Genomic DNA, 19963 nt, shown 5'->3' with positions numbered 1-19963 from the left:
ACCTGGGTGGCTCAGTCAGTTGAGCGTCCGACTTTGGCTCAGGTCATGATCTCGCAGCTTGTGAGTTTGAGACCTGCCTCGGGCTCTGTGCTGACAGCTCAGAGCCTGGAGCCTGCTTCAGATTCTGTGTCTCCCTCTGTCTCTGCCCCTCCCCCGTTGGCATTCTGTCCCTCTCTCAAAAATAAACAAACATTAAAAAAAAAAACTTTAAACAAATTTTTAAAAAGAAATCTATTTTCTTTCTGAAATTGAAAGAGCATTTTGCTGTTAAGAAAAAAAAAGACATCAAGAAAGAGTAGCTTATTTTGCTTTAATATCCCAAAATATTTGTGTGACTGGGACTATGTTGCAAACCACGGCAGAAATCTGTAGACAAGTACGTCTCACTCTGAGGAAAGAACTGACTGGAGAGAAGGCACCAGAAATTGCATTTTGCTGGATCACATGTAAACAGTTAATGGGGAAAGAATTCACGGAAGAGAACAAAAGCTGCAGTGTCCTGTCGTTGGTACATCCTAAGGATGAGAAATGGCCTCACTAGCTGATGCTCAACCTCCATCTCACATTGTAGTCAACAGAAGCTGGTGCTAGGGAGACAAATACCCACACAGCAGCAGGGCCTAAGGGCACAAAAAGGAGGTGGCATTAGCATAAGCCCCTGGGTCCTCTTTTCCTCTTTCCCACAAATGGCAGTGTCGCACTAATGTGCCATTCATCAACAACTGGTTAGTGGAAAAAACGAATCCTAAAAAGCCTGGGTGAATACGCTTTGCTTCTGTCCGTGCTCTTCAATCAGATGACTTGGAGGGTCCGGGGTGGAGGGACGTACCGCATCTGGCCTGTCTTCTTAGGTGATAACAGTGGGTGCAGTGCGTCCCGTCCTTTCTTGGAGTTTGGACACCTTCAGAGCAATGGAAATAAGGGGAGCCAACATGACCTGAGGGAGACACAAGGAGAAACTTTTCCATTACTTTCTCTAGACACAGATCCCTAGCTCCAGCCCTCAGATTACCTCCAAGACCCACAAGTCTGATGGCCTACTCCCTACTCCCACATCCCAAAGACTCTGCAAGTCTAAGCACAAAGATGTGTCTTTCCCCTAAAACCTGCTTCCAGCATCCCTATCTCAATGACTTAACACCACAGTCCATCAAATAAAGCCAATGAACAGCTAAGAGTTACTCTTGACCCCTTCTTCTCCCACATTCCCCTTCTCCAATCTATCAGGAAGCCTATGTGACTTTTACCTTCTAAGTATCTTTCAATGGCCGCCATTTCTCTCCACCTCTCCCAGGGCCACAGATCTTTCTAAATCAATGTTCTCTTTCTTACCTGGAACAATGGTGCTTCTGCTTCCATTTCTGCATCCTCTAATTTGTTTCCTACACTGTACCCAAAGAGATCTTTTCAAAATGCAACAACACTACCCTCCCATCTACCTCTCACTTGTGGGGGGGGGGGGGTGGCAGAGGGAGAAGAGAATTTTACTGTTACAGAATAATATAAATATCTTATAAATATTATTTATAAATATAAATATTATTCAATATTTTTTAAATTAAAAAATATATTTATCTAGCTAAACTGCCCATTTTACAGATGAGGAAACTGATATCCAAAAAGATGAAGCGATTTCATCAAATGACTCAAGGGCAGAGCCAACAGTAGTTCATTTCCTACTGCCTACTGTTGCTTTCCCTAATCTTAATTTCCACCAACTCATTATTCCTGGGTGAAGGCAACAGAAGCAACTTCACATGCTGACCACACTACTTGCCATTCCCCCTGGGGCTCCCACAGTCCCAGAAAGTGTTGAGGTTGATGCCCAGCAGCTCCAGATTAAGGAAGGCATCTCCTGGCTGGAACAGTGGTACACCTAGGTATTGTGAGCACCTTATACCCTTCAGAGCCTCCCACCTCCCTCCCACTTCCCTCCTACCCCCTGAAGACTATGGTTCAAAGAAACTGATCTTTCATTCATTCTTTGTACCGACCATGTGTCAGGTATTAAGACAAAGAAAACAATTTCCTTCTTCCTTTCCTTTTGCTCTGTCATTCTGTGGGTCTACAATACAGACACCATTGCCTCTGTTAAGTTTTAGGGATACCTATACCACAACAGAGATCTGGCAGTGATTGAAACTGGAGTCTGGCCACTGTAAAAAATATAAAAGTGAAGCATCTTCTCACCTCCCTCCTTTTGTAATAACAACAACTATCAGAGCCACGGTTTCTCAAAAGCTGATCCTATGTGCCAGGCACAGTATTTATAATTTTGCATCCCTCACCTCCTTAAATCACTATAATGACCCTATGAGGCAGGTAGGATTCTACCAGGAAACCAAAGCTCAGAGCACTGAAATAACTTGCCCACAGACACACAGCTACTCAGGCGGCAAGAACTGAATTTAAAACAAGATCTTTCTAACTCCAAAACTTATGCTCAAAACCGCTATGCCAAGGTTTTCCAAATGAGCTTCCTAGGATTTTAATTAGGTGTCAGAGGAAAAAAGGCTTTGTGGAAAAATAAGCATGGTGAGATGCCACTTAAACAGGTGTTTTCACCATAAGCTTTCTCAGAGCCCTTAAGGCACACTGTGTATTATGTAAGGAAGGGCTTAATGTACCACAGCACTTCCTAAAAATTTTGGCTATGGAACTCTGGTTGGGGGAGCATTTGTCAAGACCAGTGCATGAGGAACAAATGAGGTGAAAGTCCCCTGTGTGCCAGTGCCCCCCACCCCCCGCTTGGCTCCTCCCCTTAGGTGGCTGTCCTCCAAGTTCTCTGCCCCACCCCTGGCCCCAGAGTCCCTCCTCACTCTGACATACTTCTGGAGACTCTTCAGGTAGGGCTGGGAGCCCAAACCACCAGGCTGCAAGTCTGCAGGTTCTTCCATAAAGACCTTTATTTCTGGGTCATGAAACTGTCCGCCCCACCACCTAGCGTGTGCTCTGCCAGAACAGGCAATGAGACCAAGCAAAGTGGCAAATGACCAGTGACAGATCAGAACATTGGAGGAGGGGCTGATTTGAAGATTAGTTGTCCTGAATCTGCTGCTTACTGGGCATGTAACCCTATTAACTGCCACTTAACCTTTCTCTGCCTGTTTCTTTATCTGTAGTAGGGGTAATAATAGCGTCTACCTCATTTGAGACTTAAATGAATCAATCCAGTTGGGTAATGGGTTTAGAACAGAGCATGGCAAATAGAAAGTACTGATGTAACTGTTAGCTAGGACTGCTGTTAGGATGTACTGAAGGAGACATGGAGAAAAGTGAGCACACGTGTTTGGTCATTTGAGAAATGGGTTGTGATGACACAGACTCAGCGCAACCTCTATCATTCCCTCCAACAGAAAGAAGTAGCCTGGGCACAAGGCTTGGGCATTACCTGGGGGTCCTGGTAGATCTTGGCAATGTCCTTCTCATAGCTGTCGATATATAGTCGAACGGTGGCCCCTGCACTCCCAGTGCCACTCAGTCGAAAGATGATGCGAGAACCATCTGCAAAAATGAGCCGCAAGCCCTGGAGAAGAAAAGCAGAGATGTCTTCCCCACATGCTGGAAGGGAAACTGAAGGCTGGCAAATTACAAGGGGTTCATTTTGGAGATCTAATTTCACCCATTCGTGATCAATTGGAGAATTAGATTCTTGATAAATGGCAGCAGCTAAGCCCCGTGAGTCTGCCTTGGTCAGCCTGTCACTGCATCCAGCCAAAGGGGGCTGAGCTCATCAGGGGTGGGGGGTAGAAGCATTCCCAGGGTCAGTGGGAGATCTGACCCGGGGCGCAGGGATGCTGGATGACACAGGCCTGCCCTCCCCACCTCTCCCCACTTCCCTGTAATTTATGGACTAACCATTCCAGTTTGAAGCCTGATAAATAAGTAAACAAATAAGCCACGAGATGCAGAAATCTGATCCCCAGATCAGGAGGAAAACATGGACAGAATGGGCTGAAACCAGAGCAGATGAGATTCCAGACAGATGAGAGGAAGAACTCTTTGCAAAATACTGATGGAGAATCTCAAAGAGAGAACAGGAGGCCCAGATGGCAGAAGCCGGCTCCTCCCAACCTATCGAGCAGGATCCTGTGATCAATCTCCCCACCCATGACTGAGGACTCAAAGCCCGGTCCATGTTGGCGCCATGCCAGAGCCAAGTCCCTGACCCCCTGCTGCCCTCTTTCCCCACCCTGGCAGTGTCTCTCGTCCTCAACAATCTTCTTGCTTCAGGGGACCTGAGGTTGAAGACTCGGGTAGATCCTCTGTGGCGAGAGGTAGGAAGGTTTGGCAAGACAGCTATCTGAGAACTCTCTAGTCTTTGTGAGCCTGTCATTCTCCCATACTGGACCCAGAGTTCTCACAGGGGCTGAAAAGGCATAGGGAAGAAAGCCCACTGTGCTCATATTTTGAGGATGGGAGACTCCTGGCGCTGAGGGCCACTGTGACCATGCTCCATCCACCCATCCACTATCTGCTCTCCAGAAAGGCACTAAATCAATCCTGCAGTGCATCTCCTTCAAAGCTGTCAGATGCCTTGACAAGGACCAGGCCAAACATCTGGGTCTGTCAGGAAAAAGCAAACTGGGGAGCTGTAACAGAATGTTCACCTCCTTTATTATCTCTGCTTCTCAATTATTAGTGGGAAGTCCATCCTGTGACAATAGTAGAACCAGAGGAAACAGGACCCCAGGCCCTAAGTGTTTGTGAGAAGCCTTGAGAAGGGCTGACCTAGCCTGCAGCCTTGGGTCCCTGGCACCCACTGAGGGAAACCCTAACAGCTCTGTCTCCATCCAGACACAGCCCAGGCTCTCAACTGTGATTATCTCGATGAGCACTGCTGTGTTAGGGTTGGCTGCGTGTCACATGCTATGGGTAGTAATAGTTAACATTTCTAAGTCTGGAATGCCTCGTCATTTTTTTTTCTTCTTTTTTTAGAAACTAGAACATACCATAGGAACGTCTATGATAACGACACTCTTGCGGCTGGCATTGTGCTATCATCTCTTGAGAGAAAAAGGGATTGATACCTAAGACAGTTGTTCACCTTTTCACCTTTAGATTCTAGAGCTTCTTTCTGCACACGCCTTCAACACAATGCCTTACGTGGGATTCTGGAGGCTGTAAAAATCCCTCTGGAGCTGAGGCTAAGAATCCCAGGAGGAGGGCATAGGGAAGCGCATAGAACCAGGGCAAAACCCATTTCCCTACGAATATGTTTGCATGTTGTGTGTGACCCAGCAGAGAACTGTCAACCCCAGGAAAACAAGGAGGCAAAGGAGAAATGATCGAGGGGCTTTTTTCCTTTTTCTCGTGAGATTTCATAGATGAGGCTCTGAGGCCTCTCCCCCAATTCACATAAATCTGCTCCTACCTGATTCCTTGAAATGCTTCCATCCACTGGATCACTGTATTCAAAGTTGTCAATTTTCTCCACAGTGTAAACTTTATCACCCACTGGGAACTGTTTCCCCACGAAGGAGCGATCGGATATCAGGGCCTCCAAGTCCTTCATCATTTTGTTGGCACCCTCAGCTTCCACCTCCTCATAGTCATACCTGCAAGAAGTCACAAAGGCGGGGCCCCAGACTGACTTCAGATCACACTAAGTAGATTACCACTTTCTTCATCATTTGTTTGGCTGTCCCCCCAAAACCACCTAACTTCAGAAGAAGCTGGCAAAAGGCTGACCTTGTTCGTCTCTGGGGAGGGAGCAGGTCGGGGATGAAAGGAAGGCTTTGCAGGATTTCAGGAAAGGGTTAGGAGCTTCTGAATAAGCAGAAGACTCCCATCTTGGCTTTTGTACAGAATAAGCTCTCAGAAGCTTCAAAGAAAGGCTTTTGAGAGATTCTATCTAACATTTAATCAGCACATCCTGAGGAGGTAGAATTAAATGCAATGTTATCTCTAGAGAACTCTGCATCAAGGAGCATATGACTCAGGCACTTCCCTTCCAAACTCCTAGAGCTTCTTTGGGATAAATGCTGGGCCAGCTCCCAGTCTGGGACCTGCCTGAGGCTGCTGAGATTTTGGCCAAGGAGAGTTCCAGTCTCCACAGGAGCTTCCTAAAGTAAGGCCAAGTTTTCACTGACCAGATGGAAGGAGTCAAACCCTAACTCTTTACATCTGAAACACCTCTGTCCTTTCAGTGAAGGTGGATTCTGGTCCAAAGTGTTTTGGCTTCATCCCCACAGAGGAGGCCTGGTGTGGACACAAAAGGGTCAAAGCAAAAAAAAAAAAAAAAAAAAAAAAATCACAAAAGAAATTCTATAACTGTTACTATTACTCCATTACTCCAAGAATTGTTCTGGACTTCTTTCTTATGAGGTTAAAGACTCTTACAGGTGGATTTTCTTGACCTAGTAGCACACACCCTCTTGAGAGAGTTATTTTTTAGAGGCTCAAGACAGCAGAGTCTATATTTATTTGTGATAGTGAAACAAATATGATATGTGTAAGATGACACCTCTGAGACATGAGAAATACTGGGGAATTAAGGCCAACCTGTTCTGGCTCCAGATTCTATGAATCAAGGACAAGAGTCTCCTTAATCTTGAAGTCAGCTCTTTCCCCTAGTTAAAATGATAAACAGCAAGAAATTACAGCCAGGTGTTTGTGCTTTACATCTGTGACCTTTGGGCGTTTGGGGGAAGTGTTCTATAAATCCTAGGCACAGAGGGGTATAATGGAAAGAATCTGGGCTTTGGCCATAGAGCATGCGATGAATCTAGCCCCTATCGGTTACTAACTGTACAGCTATGGGCAAGTTGCTTCATCCCTGAGAATCTCAGTTGCCTTATCAAGAACTGCTTTGAGGCTGATACGAAACAATGCAGCTGAGGCACCTGGCACTTTTGTTAAATAAATGAGGGTACAGTGGAGTCTTAATTAACCATAAATGTAGGTTCTAGGGACTTTATTTGAAATACTTATATAGCAATTATTTGACATTGATAAAAATATGTTAAAATGGTTTTTAGATGGAGACTTTTAACTGGTTCAAGAGTGACCCCTTCCTTCTCCAAACAAACCCTCCTAATCTTATTCCACTCTGGCTACTATTCACTTGTTAACTCATCCATTTATTTATTCAAAGCATATTTACAGGGGCACCCGGGTGGCTCAGGCCATTAAGTGTCCAACTTTGGCTCAAGTCATGATCTTGCAGTTCATAGGTTCGAGCCCTGCATCGGGCTCTGTGCTGACAGCTCAGAGCCTGGAGCCTGCTTTGGATTCTGTGTCTGCCTTTTTCTCTGCCCTTCCCCTGCTCATACTCTGTCTTTCTCAAAAATAAATAAACATTAAAAAAAAACTCAAAGCGTATTGACAGTGTCACTACAAGTGAGGTGTTTGGTGATACCATGAAGAGCAAAAACAGAGATGGTCCTGTCTACATGACACTCTAGGCTCTAGAGAGTTCATGACTGCCATTCTGAATTACCACGTTTTTCTGGTTGTTAGAAAGTAGAGATTCTTGCCTTGGTTTCCAGGTACTGTTCCAAAACCACGTGACAGCTATTGCTTATACCTTCCTCAAACAAATAACTTTAGGAAGACAGCAATGAACTTCTCCAAAGTTGATAAAGGGATTCTGATTAAGGACGCTGAATTGCTTAAGGTTAAATTCTTACTGACTATCCAGAGATCGTGGACTATTCAATCCATGACATATTTTTTAAATTCTCCAATTTAACTCACCTATTTTATAGAAAAGGCAACTGAGGTCCAAAGAAACTACATCTTTGCATTTCTTACATAAACAATTCATCTACTCTCCTTTTTCTCGTATTTCCTATGTAGGAAATACGAGAAATTCTAGGAAAAATTTTGTTAGATTTTTACACTTACCAGGGGAAGGCAAATTGGAATTAGTGAAAAGCACTACTCAAAAAAAAAAAAAAAATTAATGCTTTTTAAAAACAGAAGTGTGCATGGCAAAGAGGAATTACTAAGTATTCAAAGTATTTTGTTCACTGCTGAATCCCCAGTGCCTGGAGGAAAGTAGGTACACAGTCAATATTTATTGAATCAATGAAAGAAGTATTGACAGGTATGCAACCTTTGGGGACCTATTTTAATGAGTCAGAAAAGTTGATTTAGACTAGGCATAATTGTTTCCATAATTTCAGAAAAATAAAGTTTCCATACTTTGAGTGCCCCAGAGTTTATAAAACACTTTCTGACTCCTATTTCATTTAACCTACTCAATGGCAGACTGTTATTTCCATTTCTACAAACGAAAGAAATGAGTACAGTTTTCTGTTAGAGAGAGGCTAAGTGACTTCCCATTGCACTAAGGGGCAGAAATAAAATTCTAATCCGTTCTTCTGAATTCAAATTCAATGCAATTATCATGTCTACCTGCAGGTACATTTAAAATTTTTTTTAATTTTTAAAAATTTTTAAAAACTCTTTAGCGAGAGAGAGAGCATGCATGAGTAGGGGAGAGAGGCAGAGGGGGAGAAAGAGAAACTTAAGCAGGCTCCACACTCAGCACACAGCCTGACACAGGCCTCGATCCTATAACACTGGGATCATGACCTGAGCCAAAATCAAGAGTCAGACGCTCAACTGTCTGAGCCACCCAGGCACCCCATACCTGCAGGTACATTTAAAAGGCTTAGAAAACATTCTTTTGAATATGTTAATTAAATTTTTTAAGTCTCATTCTTTATGGCTAACATAAAAGATATAATTTCTTTGGACCCTGACTGAATTATTTTAAAGTCCTTCAATTTGCAGAGGCTGGATGAACTAGGGTTTTATTATCACTTGAGACAGGAAAAAATTTGTACACATGAGAATTCTCTCCACCCACTTCCCCACCCTACCTCTGTACTCCAGCCAGGCTGTGACTTACCTGGTGAAGAAATTCCGGCCATACTTTTGCCAGTGATCTTTAAGAATGTCCTCCACACTCTGTTTGCGGGTGGCTAGAATGGAGAGCCAAGCAAGGACAGCCCAGAGTCCATCTTTCTCACGGATGTGGTCAGAACCTGGTGGGAGGACAGCAAACAGCTGTGAGAAACGTGATTTCTCTAAAACATTTGGGAACGAACTCAATAATAAACATGTAGACCGAACCAAAACAGTCACACAACTTTACTGAGGAACTTGAATACATACTGAACAAAGTAACATAATATTGAAAAGAAGATGATGCTTCCCAAAGTAATTTGGATATTTACAGCAAATGCCAATAAATATGTCAGCGGAATAGTTGGTAGAATTTGATGTATCATTTATAAAGTATGAATGTGAGCAGAAAAAAAAATCTTAAACAAATAATGGAAGAACATGGCCATTATAGATATTCAATAATTAAAAGTCTGGTAGCTTAATGGAACAAAAGAAAGTATTTAGAAAGAGACCCATACACATATGCGACTTGAATATATGATAAAGGTATCACTTCAAGTCTGTAGGAAAAGAATGGATTACTTTTTAAATAATATTTAGGTAACTAAACAGTTGGGGAAAAATTCAGTTTTTTCCCCTATAAAACACTATACCAAAAATATTTCCAAATGGATTAGATATTCAAATACAAAATTTGAAAAGCTTTAGGGGTGCTTGGGGGGGCTAGGTCAGTTAAGCGTCCAACTCTTGGTTTCAGCTCAGGTCATGATCCCAGAGTCATGGGATTGAGCCCGCATTGAGGTTCTACACTTAAGCATGGAGCCTGCTTAAGATTCTCTCCCTCCCTCTGCCCCTCTCCCCTACTCATGTTCTCTCTCAAAAAAACTTGAAAACCTTTAAATCCTAGAAGATACATATATACATACATATATATATATATATATATATATATATATAAAGATACATAGAGATATAGATATAAATATATAATGTAAATAATATAAAATATATATAATATATTTTAAAGTCTTAGGGATAGCAAATACAGGTAAATTCAGAATTCATAAAGGAAAAAAAATCTACAGTCTACTAAAAAAAATTACCATTTCAGGGGCACCTGGGTGGCTGTCAGTTAAGTGTCTGACTCTTGATTTTGGCTCAAGTCTTTATCTCACAGTTTGTGAGATCAAGCCTCACACAGGGTTTTGCACTGACAGCCCAGAGCCTCCTTGGGATTCTCTCTCTCCCTCTCTCTCTGCCCTTCCCCAGCTCGTGTGTGCACGCATGCATGCTCCCTCCCTCTCTCTCTCTCTGAAAATACATACATACATACAGTTTTTAAAGTTGCCATTTCTATCAGCAAAATCACTATAGATAAAAGCAAAAGGCCATTGGCAAACTTAAAAAAAAAAACACATTTGCAATATAAAATAGATGTTTAATACATTCAATATAGAAAAAAAATTATATATTAACAAGAAAAAAGTAAAACCTCAATAGAAATACAGACCAAGGATATAAATAAACAATTCACCAAAGAATAAATACAGGTACCCAATCACATAAGAAGCTAGCATTAATTTTTTTAAAAAATAAATTAAAGTTAAAACCACAATGAGAAACTGCTGCTTGCTTGGCAAATGCCACAGATTTCAAAATGAGAATACCTAGTATCAGGAGACGTTTAAGGGAAATGGGATTCCAGCATGCTGCTACAGGGAAAGGTACAATCTTCTGGAGAGCAATTTGGCAAAAAGTATCAAAGCCTTAAAAATGGACCTACTTTGGATCCAACAACTCCAATCTAGGACATCTTTCTTTAACCAACAGAGATTTGGTTAAATCAACTGTGGCACATCTGTCCCCTTCTGAGGTACTTGCTAAAATCTTCTGAAACCAACAAGTTGCTTCCTCTGTATGTGTTCTGGAGACCCTTTCCAAGAGCCCGATGCGGGACACAAGTCTCCTTTTTAGCCTTTAACTTCCTTATTCTAAAACAAAACAAACCAAAACAAAACAAAACACCACTCATAGATATTAAGTGCTACTTTCTGACTTCTGAATAGGACTCAATACAATCCCTCTCTGATGGTGCTTTGCATATTATCATGCCTTGAATTCTTTATGTGCCTGTCTGTCCTTGATTTCCCACTGAGGCTTATTCTTCTTAAAAAGTCAGAGTATCTCACAATGCTAACTATGTAGTAGGCATGAATATCCTGCCCCTTTTCATCCTTTTAGACTCAACTCAAATGTCCTCTCCTCTCTGGGACTAGTTCCCAGCTTCCCTAGGCAGTTATGAGCTACTTTCTCTTTCTTCTCCTATTATAGCGACCTGCTCAAAACCTCTGCTGTGGGACATACTCCTTGCTAATCTATTTATGAGCCTTTCACCCCACTTTTCCTGTATATCCTAGAGACATCTCTTATTTATCCTTAAAACTAAGTCTGGTGACTAGCACAGCACATGGAATAGGTAAATAACTGTGAAGGAGTGCATGAATGAGTTAATTAATTAATCTACTCCAATACTTTCTCTTTCTCCTTTTGGATCATAAAAACACACAACTTTTTTTTTTTCCCAAAAGATCTTCTCTTCAATAAGATAACCACTTTTAGAAACAATAGTTCTCAGAAGCTGGATGCTGACAAAACCAGAGATACTAGGCAATACTTTTAGCGCTTTATGTAACAAATTTTTCGTTTACCTAATTTTATTATCTATGGACTTTTATTCGCCTGTATTGCTATTTCAAGGAACAGAAATTAGCTCTCTGGCCCTCACAGCATTTGCAAATGATGTTATGGTAATTGCTCACCCTGAGCAGCAAGATTTTGGCAGCTTCCCCTATACATTTAGAATTCGTGACAAAAGTATACAGCTTTGCAATTATTTGTCTGTGCTTCCAGGGGGTATTTTTCTTCCTTCCTTTTCTTTTCCTTATTTATTTAGTTATTTATTTAGGCTAGCCTAAAAGCATAGGGTTCCTTTGTGCTTTTCCTGTTCTAAGTAAATAAAATAAAATAAAATCTAAAAATCTTACCCAACTCTTTAGTTATTTGGAGATAACTAAATGACATACCTAATATTATGAACAAAATACCTGCCTTTGATAATATACACAATTATTGTATTCCATTTGCACGCTCCCTGGTCTTTCTGGAAATTCTGACTACTCTCATTAATCACATTTATCTAATCAAAACTCTAGGTAACTCTATGGGGTGCCTGGGTGGCTCAGTCAGTTAAGTGTCCGACTTCAGCTCAGGTCATAATCTCACAGTTCATGGATTCGAGCCCCACATCGAACTCTGTGCTGACAGCTCAGAGCCTGGAGCCTGATTCAGATTCTATGTCTCCCTCTCCGTCTCTGCCCCTCCCCCTCTGGCAATCTGTCTCTCTGTCTCTCAAAAATAAATACATGTTAAAAAAAATTTTTTTTTAACTACATAACTCTAAGTAACTCTAATGCTCAGAAAATCTGGGCACATTCATTTTCTTTAGGGTTCTAATGAATGATGTCAAGCTCCTAGTGAAAAAAAAAGACAATGATGTGTGGGTGGGTATGCAGGTGTGTGTGTTTCTAAAGCTGTTGCTTTTGCAGTCATGGAGGTTATATTTCAATGGAAAATGCTTTATATTTAAGAGTCACAAAATCAGAATCTGAAACACTGTTACTTATTAGCTGTTTGAATTTGAACAAGTCACATAACATTTCTGAGCCTCAGTTTCTTTGTACAATGGGGATAATGTCACCTTTCTCACACAATTGTAAGACTTTAGTGTGACAGAAAGTAGCACTGGTCTATGAACTGTTGAATACTATGTAAATAAATGCAAAATACCATCATGGATAAGGGAAAAGTAAAAAACTTTTGGGGAAAATGAATGCTTTCCACTACCTTACTAAGCTTTCAAAAATGTCTCTTAACTACATACTGGTGAAGAAAATGGAATAGAACCCAATATGCTTTTTTCTCTGGGCAATGGGATCACAGAGTTTTTCTCTTCTTCCTTATCTAATTTTCCGATTATGAATGTGAGTTACTGGTATCATTTGTTTCATTTTTAAAAAAGTAAATGAAGTCAAGCTCCCACAATTGTGAGACAAGGGAAACACCACCGGCAAGCACCACTAGCCCTCGCTGACACAAAAGCAGTGGTGGGTCTCTTTGTATTTGGTCCAGCTCAGAGACCAACTGAGTGCATGGGAATTCTGCCCCTTCAGCATCTTCAAACACCTGTCACTTAACTTCGGCCTAATCAGCACCTTGTGATAAGTATAAATTCAGCTCAGTCAGAGCGGACTCCGGGTTTCGGCCAAGAAAAATGTCAACCCTTGCCGAGGGAGCCAAAAGCTAACAGTTTAGGGATTAGGTTCCATCTACCAGTATAGGCATCTCAGGAGTGCTGGGCTCCTCCTGCTTCTGGCTGGTGACGGGTCTGAGGACGGGGAAGCGGCAAATAAAAAAGAGCTACGTGGAGTTGTCTGAAAACACATGCATCTGTCTCATGTCTCTCTTTATCTCTCTCTGCCCATCTTTATCTCCCCTTTGGTCTCCTAAACACGCTATTTTCTCTGCCTGAAAATTTCCACTCCAAACATACCTTCAGCTTGGCTAACATCGCCTGCAATGACTTTCAACTTCCCCCCAAACCAGGATGCCCTTCTTGTTGCCCTTCATGCTCACCTCTAGTCTATCATACCTTGTCTGTTCTTACCCTACCTGGACTATGAGTTGTATCCCTAGCTGGTGCCTGGTCCATAGCCAGTTCTCAGGAAGGGTTTGCCCAAAGAATGCTCAGACCCCCGTTGACTGGATGGGAGGTTCAGCAGACCTGCTCCATCTTGTCTTTTTTATGGCACAAATGAATTTACTCTGAAAGGGCTGCTAAGCGGCTCAGGAAGCCACTTCCAGATTGCTTGAGCCTTTGGGGGCTCTCCTCCAGCAGCCCACAGACTTTCCATTTAGCAAGTAACCCTCTTCTGCCTTGTGACTGTCCCTGGAACTATTTCCTTTGGGGGAATATAGTAAGTGCCTGACAGGCAGGAACTGTGTCTTAACCCAAACTCCATTTTATGCTCAACGAATATGAATCAGTGCCTATCATGTTCCAAGTCCAAGGAAAATACCAAGATGCATAAGACATGTTACCTGCCCTCACAAATAAGCACAGACATACAGGTGAGGGAAATAGACATGCAGGTAATAGTGTAACTGAGTTACTTATAATTAGGGCATCAGCCTAGTTTTAGTAGGTACTTGATCTGGCAAATCTCCAGAGACAGGATGTTCTAACCTTCCCATGGGGACTTCACCTACAGGAAAATGTACTCCAGAGCTATGCAAATTAGAATATGCAGAGAACCAGACAGAAAATCAGATCTCCTTTACCACAGGTTGGTGCCCTGACTAAAAGCTCCCAGGGCACCCTGTACTTCACCTCTAATCACTCTGCACACTGGTAAGTACGTGGCCAGAGTCTGACTTCCTTTCCCAAATGCAGACTTTTCAGAGCCCTGTACAAGGTCATGCTCGGCATTGTGACCCTTTAGCCTAACTCAGTATCTGGTTCACAAAGATCAATAAACATCTGAGGAATGAGCTGATGAAAAGAAGCACAAACATGAAAAACTCTTCATAAGAAATTAAAATTAAAAGAAATTTGCAAAGCAAAGTACAATGTTGTACTTCTAGTTATCACTCCCATAGGATGCATCATTGCTAGAACCTTTTAAAGATGAAAGAGGAAAAAAATATTTCTGATCTCTAGACCTGGCCAGATCATAATTTACTGGCATATTTCCTTATGATACCAGGTTCATCCTCAGCTGGTTTCCTATCCCTGTTTCCCAAGCCCCCCATTTTCCTGAAGAAGAGTTTCAAAAGCAGTGACATTCTATTCTATTTGGTGATTTCACTCTCTATTTCCTTCCCAGTTTCCGAACAAATTCAAGGTGGGACAGAACTGACCACTCTGCCCTCTGCCATTGTGTATAAACGTGCATATCATCATCCTCAGTTAGGAGGAAAAACAACTTTGCATCATGAGATCAACCAAAAACAATAGGTTGATGCTGTCTTCCGCTGGTGGCCATTTCTGAGTCCCTTTATCCCAGGCATTTGTGTGCTGATGACTGAGGAAGTGTTCTAGCCTCTGCGGCTATGATAATCGTGTGAGACAGCTGCTGTTTCTCCACCATGGACAGGCTAATATATGCTTGGTAACATTAGTAATATTATGGCTTGTGCTCTGAAATGCTGGTGGCTTGTTTTATTTGGTGAGCCAGTTCTTCTGAACTCCTTCGTGCCTCTTTGCAAGCAAACCTCTTTTCTTTTATAAGAGCTCATCTGTTCTCACAAAGACCTTGGGTCCCCGACTCTGGGCTATGGAGTGGGAATGGTGTTAAGTTCCCACAAGAGCGACAGACTGCTTCAAGAGGTAAGGTGAAGATTCCCCACTGAGGTGGGTGTTTAAGCAGAAGAGAACCGACTGCCAGTTATGATTCCAACAGATAGGAAATCACATCGGATGGCTTTTGAAGTCTTTTCATGTCCACCTCCAGGATTCTGTTTGTCTAAATGGAGGATGCCAAGTGAATTATGTGCTCAGTCACTCATTTATTCAACAAGTGTTTGCTGAGTGCCTATTCCATGCTAGCCTTTATAGGAGGCTCTGGGGATATGATGGACAATAAGACACATGTAATTCCTGTCTTCATGGAACTTACAGTCTAGTGGAGCCTAGATATTAATCAAGTAATTGTAAATATTTTTAAAGATTACAGCCGCAATACGTGCAACAAAGGAGAGAAATGTGTAGTGCCATGAGAGCCAATAAGAAGGGGTTGTGACCCACAATGGAAGGTTAGGGAGGCTTTCCTAAGAAATTGCCTCTGCTCTCGCCTGGAAAAACAAAAATAAATGACCCTGTACTCAATGAAGCTACAGAATTTAAACACTGCAAAGCTTGTATAATCACTAATGTCCACCCTGAGAAACTCTGTAAAGAAACTGCTGGAAGCATTCACCAGAGAGGGACTAGCAGGTGGAAATTAACTCCTTTATAAACAAGGAGACCAGAAGTTCAGTTAAATAACTTCAGCTGCCACTCATTCACAGCAGTGGAGACCCATAACTATGCAGGTTGGTTTTTAAAAGTTTATCTCAGAAACATTACAATTTTCTTTATTTCAAAGAGAAAGAGAGTTTGTGGATTATTTTCATGATGCATTCTCTCTTTGCAAAAAAAAGATATCAAAGAGAAGATAAAATCACAGTTGGCCCTTAGCATTTGAATGGGTTAATAAATAAATAAACAAACAAGCTTTAGCAAGAAATCATTTACAGTCTAATGTGTTCAAAGAAATCAATCCCTCAAAGGTAACATGAAAGACGAATTTTCTTGACAAATTCTCCTGAGTAAAAACTTAAAGAGGTTTAATTATCTACATTATATGAGCTAAATAGTATTATGAAATGACCTGAAAGCTAATATAAATGAAAGTTGTTTCCCAAAAAAAAGGCCAGGGCCCAGTTCTCTAGAAATAATCATCCTACTCTAATCTTTATTTGTCAGTTAGGTCACACATGGATTTGGGCTCAGTTCTGGACATGATGTAAGAGAGGCGCTCGTGAACTTGGAAGCATCTAGAAGCTGGTGCTGGGTATGTAAACAATGTGAAGTGAGGAACGACCAGGGGAACTGAGGATGGGTGACTTGGAGAGGAAAGGACGAGCAAGCTGCCTTCCAGTACATGCAGCCCTGTCACATGAGAAAAGCCACTTGTGCTATGCTGTCTCCAGGTTTGTTCCCAGCCACTCTATATCAGGGACTCCTACGTGGGTCCAGGGCTCAGACCTACCTTGCCCAGTTCTTCCCACATGGGTCTGTGGGGCAAGATGTTACTGGATATACCACAGAGAGAGAGACAGAGAGAGAGAGGGAGAGAGAGATGCAGCTAACTATGTTTAGGTAAAACTGTACAAACAGGATTCCTTATAGTAGAATGTTTTGGAATCTTCAAATGTTAATATCATTATGAATATCCAAGACAGAGCTGCATTCCAAGTTTTCCAATCTCTGTTGAACTCAGAGCCCTCTCATGAAATTAGTAACCTTCCACATAGCCCAACACCCTGGAAACCCTTGTTCTAAACTTTTCTCACTTTCACAATGCTCAGCACTGGTATAGGTACAGGATGTTAGGAAACCAAAGGTTAAGACGTGGTCCCTGCCTTCAAAGACACCTTCAACCATAAAGAAGAATGGCTGAAAGCAAGCCTGCACTTGATAACACTGGGTGGGAATTTCACAGAATAAGACCACCTCACAGGTTCATGGGCATTCATCTGGTATCCCATGGAGTAATGTGGCATCGTCCATATTTATGAAGTAGGAAAAACCTAGGCCAGTGGCCTTGATTTCTCTGACCAAAGATGTAGAACATAGTAAACCATCAAGTCTTCTCTGTGGACGGCTGTTCAACCCCAAGACTCATCCATCTTTCTTAATACCCTCCAATTCTATCAAGTCAATTCATTACCAAGGAGCATTACCACTCCCTCAAGGATATTAAATTTCTTAGAACTTTGTAAATAGGTGTTTCAAATTTACCAGCTCATTCTATCTACTTACCCCAGGACTTGTAGGAAAAGAAATAAAATCAGCAATTTATTCTCTTTAACCCAGTATGAATTGCAACTCAATTGGAAGGCTTATAGAATGCCAGATTTTGATCTTTGCTTTGTTTTGGTACTGAAGGACCAAGAAGATTAGTCCTTTTGCTTCATAATGTTGCATAAAGAGACAGAGAGGAGAAGAAATGCAGCCAGTGAAGTACCTTGTAACCTGACTGGAGACCAACACTTGGAAAAGGGCCATAGGCCTGAATGGTGTTTAGAAAGGTGAGAAATTGATGTAGGTTGGATGAGGTAGTAGAGAAGGTCATGTAAGTGGGACTTCAGGATAATATTTGGACAGACAAAGAGGAGGAGGGAGAGCACAAAAAGTGGGGTCTAAGGGTTTTGAAACATCCCCCAGCCTACCACACTCCCCTTTTCCAACATACTACAATTTATGCAGACATCTTCATGGACAAGGACATATTTTTAATTTCTTGATCACCTAGCAACTTAGTTCCACCCTAATGATCTCCTCTCATTTAACCTTAATAAATCATAACTTGTTGCTATAGAAAACTCGGGCCCATTAAAGAGAAAGATTTAATGCCATGCTGACACCTCCTCTTACAGAAAGACGAAAAACTGACTCGCTGCACCATATTTCTTCCCAGAAATGAAAACATTTATAAAAGTTTCCTTGACCACGGAGGGAAGAAACACATGTTTATCACTCTGTTTAATCTCTACAGACTCAGTGACCATGCTGCCGGGGAGGCCCCCAAACTTCCTGTCACGGTGGATGTGATCCTCTGAAAGTAAAATTAGCCCTCCTCAGCTAAGCATGCTCACTGCTTTTCCAATGTGTACACTTCACCAGGGTTGTTATAAATAAATTGCATCTTGATTTAGGACACATCAGCTACCGTTGCTATTTCAGTCCTGCCTTAGCAAGTCTGTGCTTTCCCTGCAAGTAATGTTTACAGGAAAGAAAATGGTAGCGCAGGGCCACGCACTTACCGGTCCCAAAGCTCTCCTCCCCACAAAGGGACAGTTTGCTCGCATCCATCAAATTCCCAAAAAACTTCCAGCCAGTTGGGGTCTCATACAAAGCGATCTTTGTAGCATTAGCCACCCTTCAAAGGCATGAAATCAAAGTTACATCACAGCAGGACTGTTAGCTTAGCTACGTGAGGGATGGAAAATAGCAACCGTTATTGTAATCAAGGGTCCCATTTAGCATTGCTCAGAGGTACACATAATTCTAAGATTGGTGGAAAATCGTAGGAGAAAACTTGTGCACAATGGACTATTATATGTGGAATCAGAGGAGGGAGTAAAAGAGGAAGGAGAAAGAATTAATTCAGGTCACTAAGTTTAATATTTTAGAAGAAGCAACAGTAGCGAAATGTGCAAGCCTATTTTTTTAGGCTATTTAATGTTTTGGTTAGAGACTGCATCTATACGCATTCCATAAAGAACAAAAGAATGACGTTTTGATGCACTTATAATCACAGAATCATAGAATATTGCGTTTAGGGGGTCACCATTTTACAGAAAAGGAAACAGGGTCTAGGATGTTATGTGACCAGCCCAAGGTCACACAGCCAGGATGACCAATGGCCTGCTATTCAGGTGTCCCGTCAATGCTCCTTTCATTTCACCAGAGGCCCAGAAAGGACAGGGTGCAGTAGGTCTCCCATTTGTAGTGACTTCCCCACACTGTTCCTTGGTCCTCTCTCGCCTCTAACACATCTTTTACTCCTATATATCTGTAGACTATTTAAAACCTTTAAGTGATCTCTTTTTAAAAGATCCCTTTCCCTCTGAAAAGGAAGACTAATCTACATTTAATTCACTGTTTTAATAAGTTCTGCCTTCCAGAATGCTTGCCTTATTATTAGCAAAGTAATGTCATGTTTAGATTCTAACATCTGAGGAAAATTAAATCCATAATTTTGAAAGTGAAAGTACAATAAACCTTTACCTGGGTAATGAGATATTTCCATTGTGGTTCTATGTGTATTATCGATTTTTTCCAAAAATTAGAATTAAGCTGCTCTTGGATGACACAGACGTGATTTCAGGATCTGCTAGGTCTAATTACAACAGCCTGGCCGAGATCAGCTCACAACTTCAGATGCAGGATGTGGAGGCAGAAGCACCAGCCTCTAATTCTAGCTCTGACTTAGCTGTGGGGTCCTCGACAAGACAGCTAACCTCTCTGACCTTCAGGTCCCTCTTCTTTAGGGTAAGGATTGCTTTGTCTCTGTGTAGACTAGAAATCACTCTATGAATATTAGTCATTACCTTCTTCTTAGCTGAAGGGAAGTCAGCACTAATTCTGTAACACACACACATGCGTGCATGCACACATACACACACACACACACACACACACACACACACACACACACACACACACACTGGGAAACTACTACATGGCCCAGCTGGGCCAATTAGGAGCCACGGTTCTGGG

The 19963-nt window shown here is 41.9% G+C and overlaps 1 protein-coding gene across 3 annotated transcripts in view; it reads right to left on the bottom strand.

Moving 5' to 3' along the window:
- Window positions 1-296: 296 nt before the first annotated feature.
- PGM1 (phosphoglucomutase 1) overlaps window positions 297-19963 on the bottom strand; it is a 63211-nt gene continuing 43544 nt past the window's right edge. For 2 of the 3 annotated variants that reach the window (XM_042951988.1, XM_042951990.1), the window contains exons 7-11: window positions 18505-18620; window positions 8861-8996; window positions 5375-5558; window positions 3392-3526; window positions 297-937 (exon numbers count right to left, since the gene is read on the bottom strand). In XM_042951988.1, the coding sequence (XP_042807922.1) occupies window positions 848-937; window positions 3392-3526; window positions 5375-5558; window positions 8861-8996; window positions 18505-18620 (661 nt within the window). In that variant the 3' untranslated portion in view covers window positions 297-847. The remainder of the gene's footprint in view (window positions 938-3391; window positions 3527-5374; window positions 5559-8860; window positions 8997-18504; window positions 18621-19963) is intronic. The other variant, XM_042951989.1, reaches the window with a different exon arrangement.

Source organism: Panthera leo, chromosome C1 (assembly GCF_018350215.1).
Source record: "Panthera leo isolate Ple1 chromosome C1, P.leo_Ple1_pat1.1, whole genome shotgun sequence".
In the NCBI taxonomy this organism is placed as follows: Eukaryota; Metazoa; Chordata; class Mammalia; order Carnivora; family Felidae; genus Panthera; species Panthera leo.
This window is presented reverse-complemented; position numbering and strand designations above follow the sequence as displayed.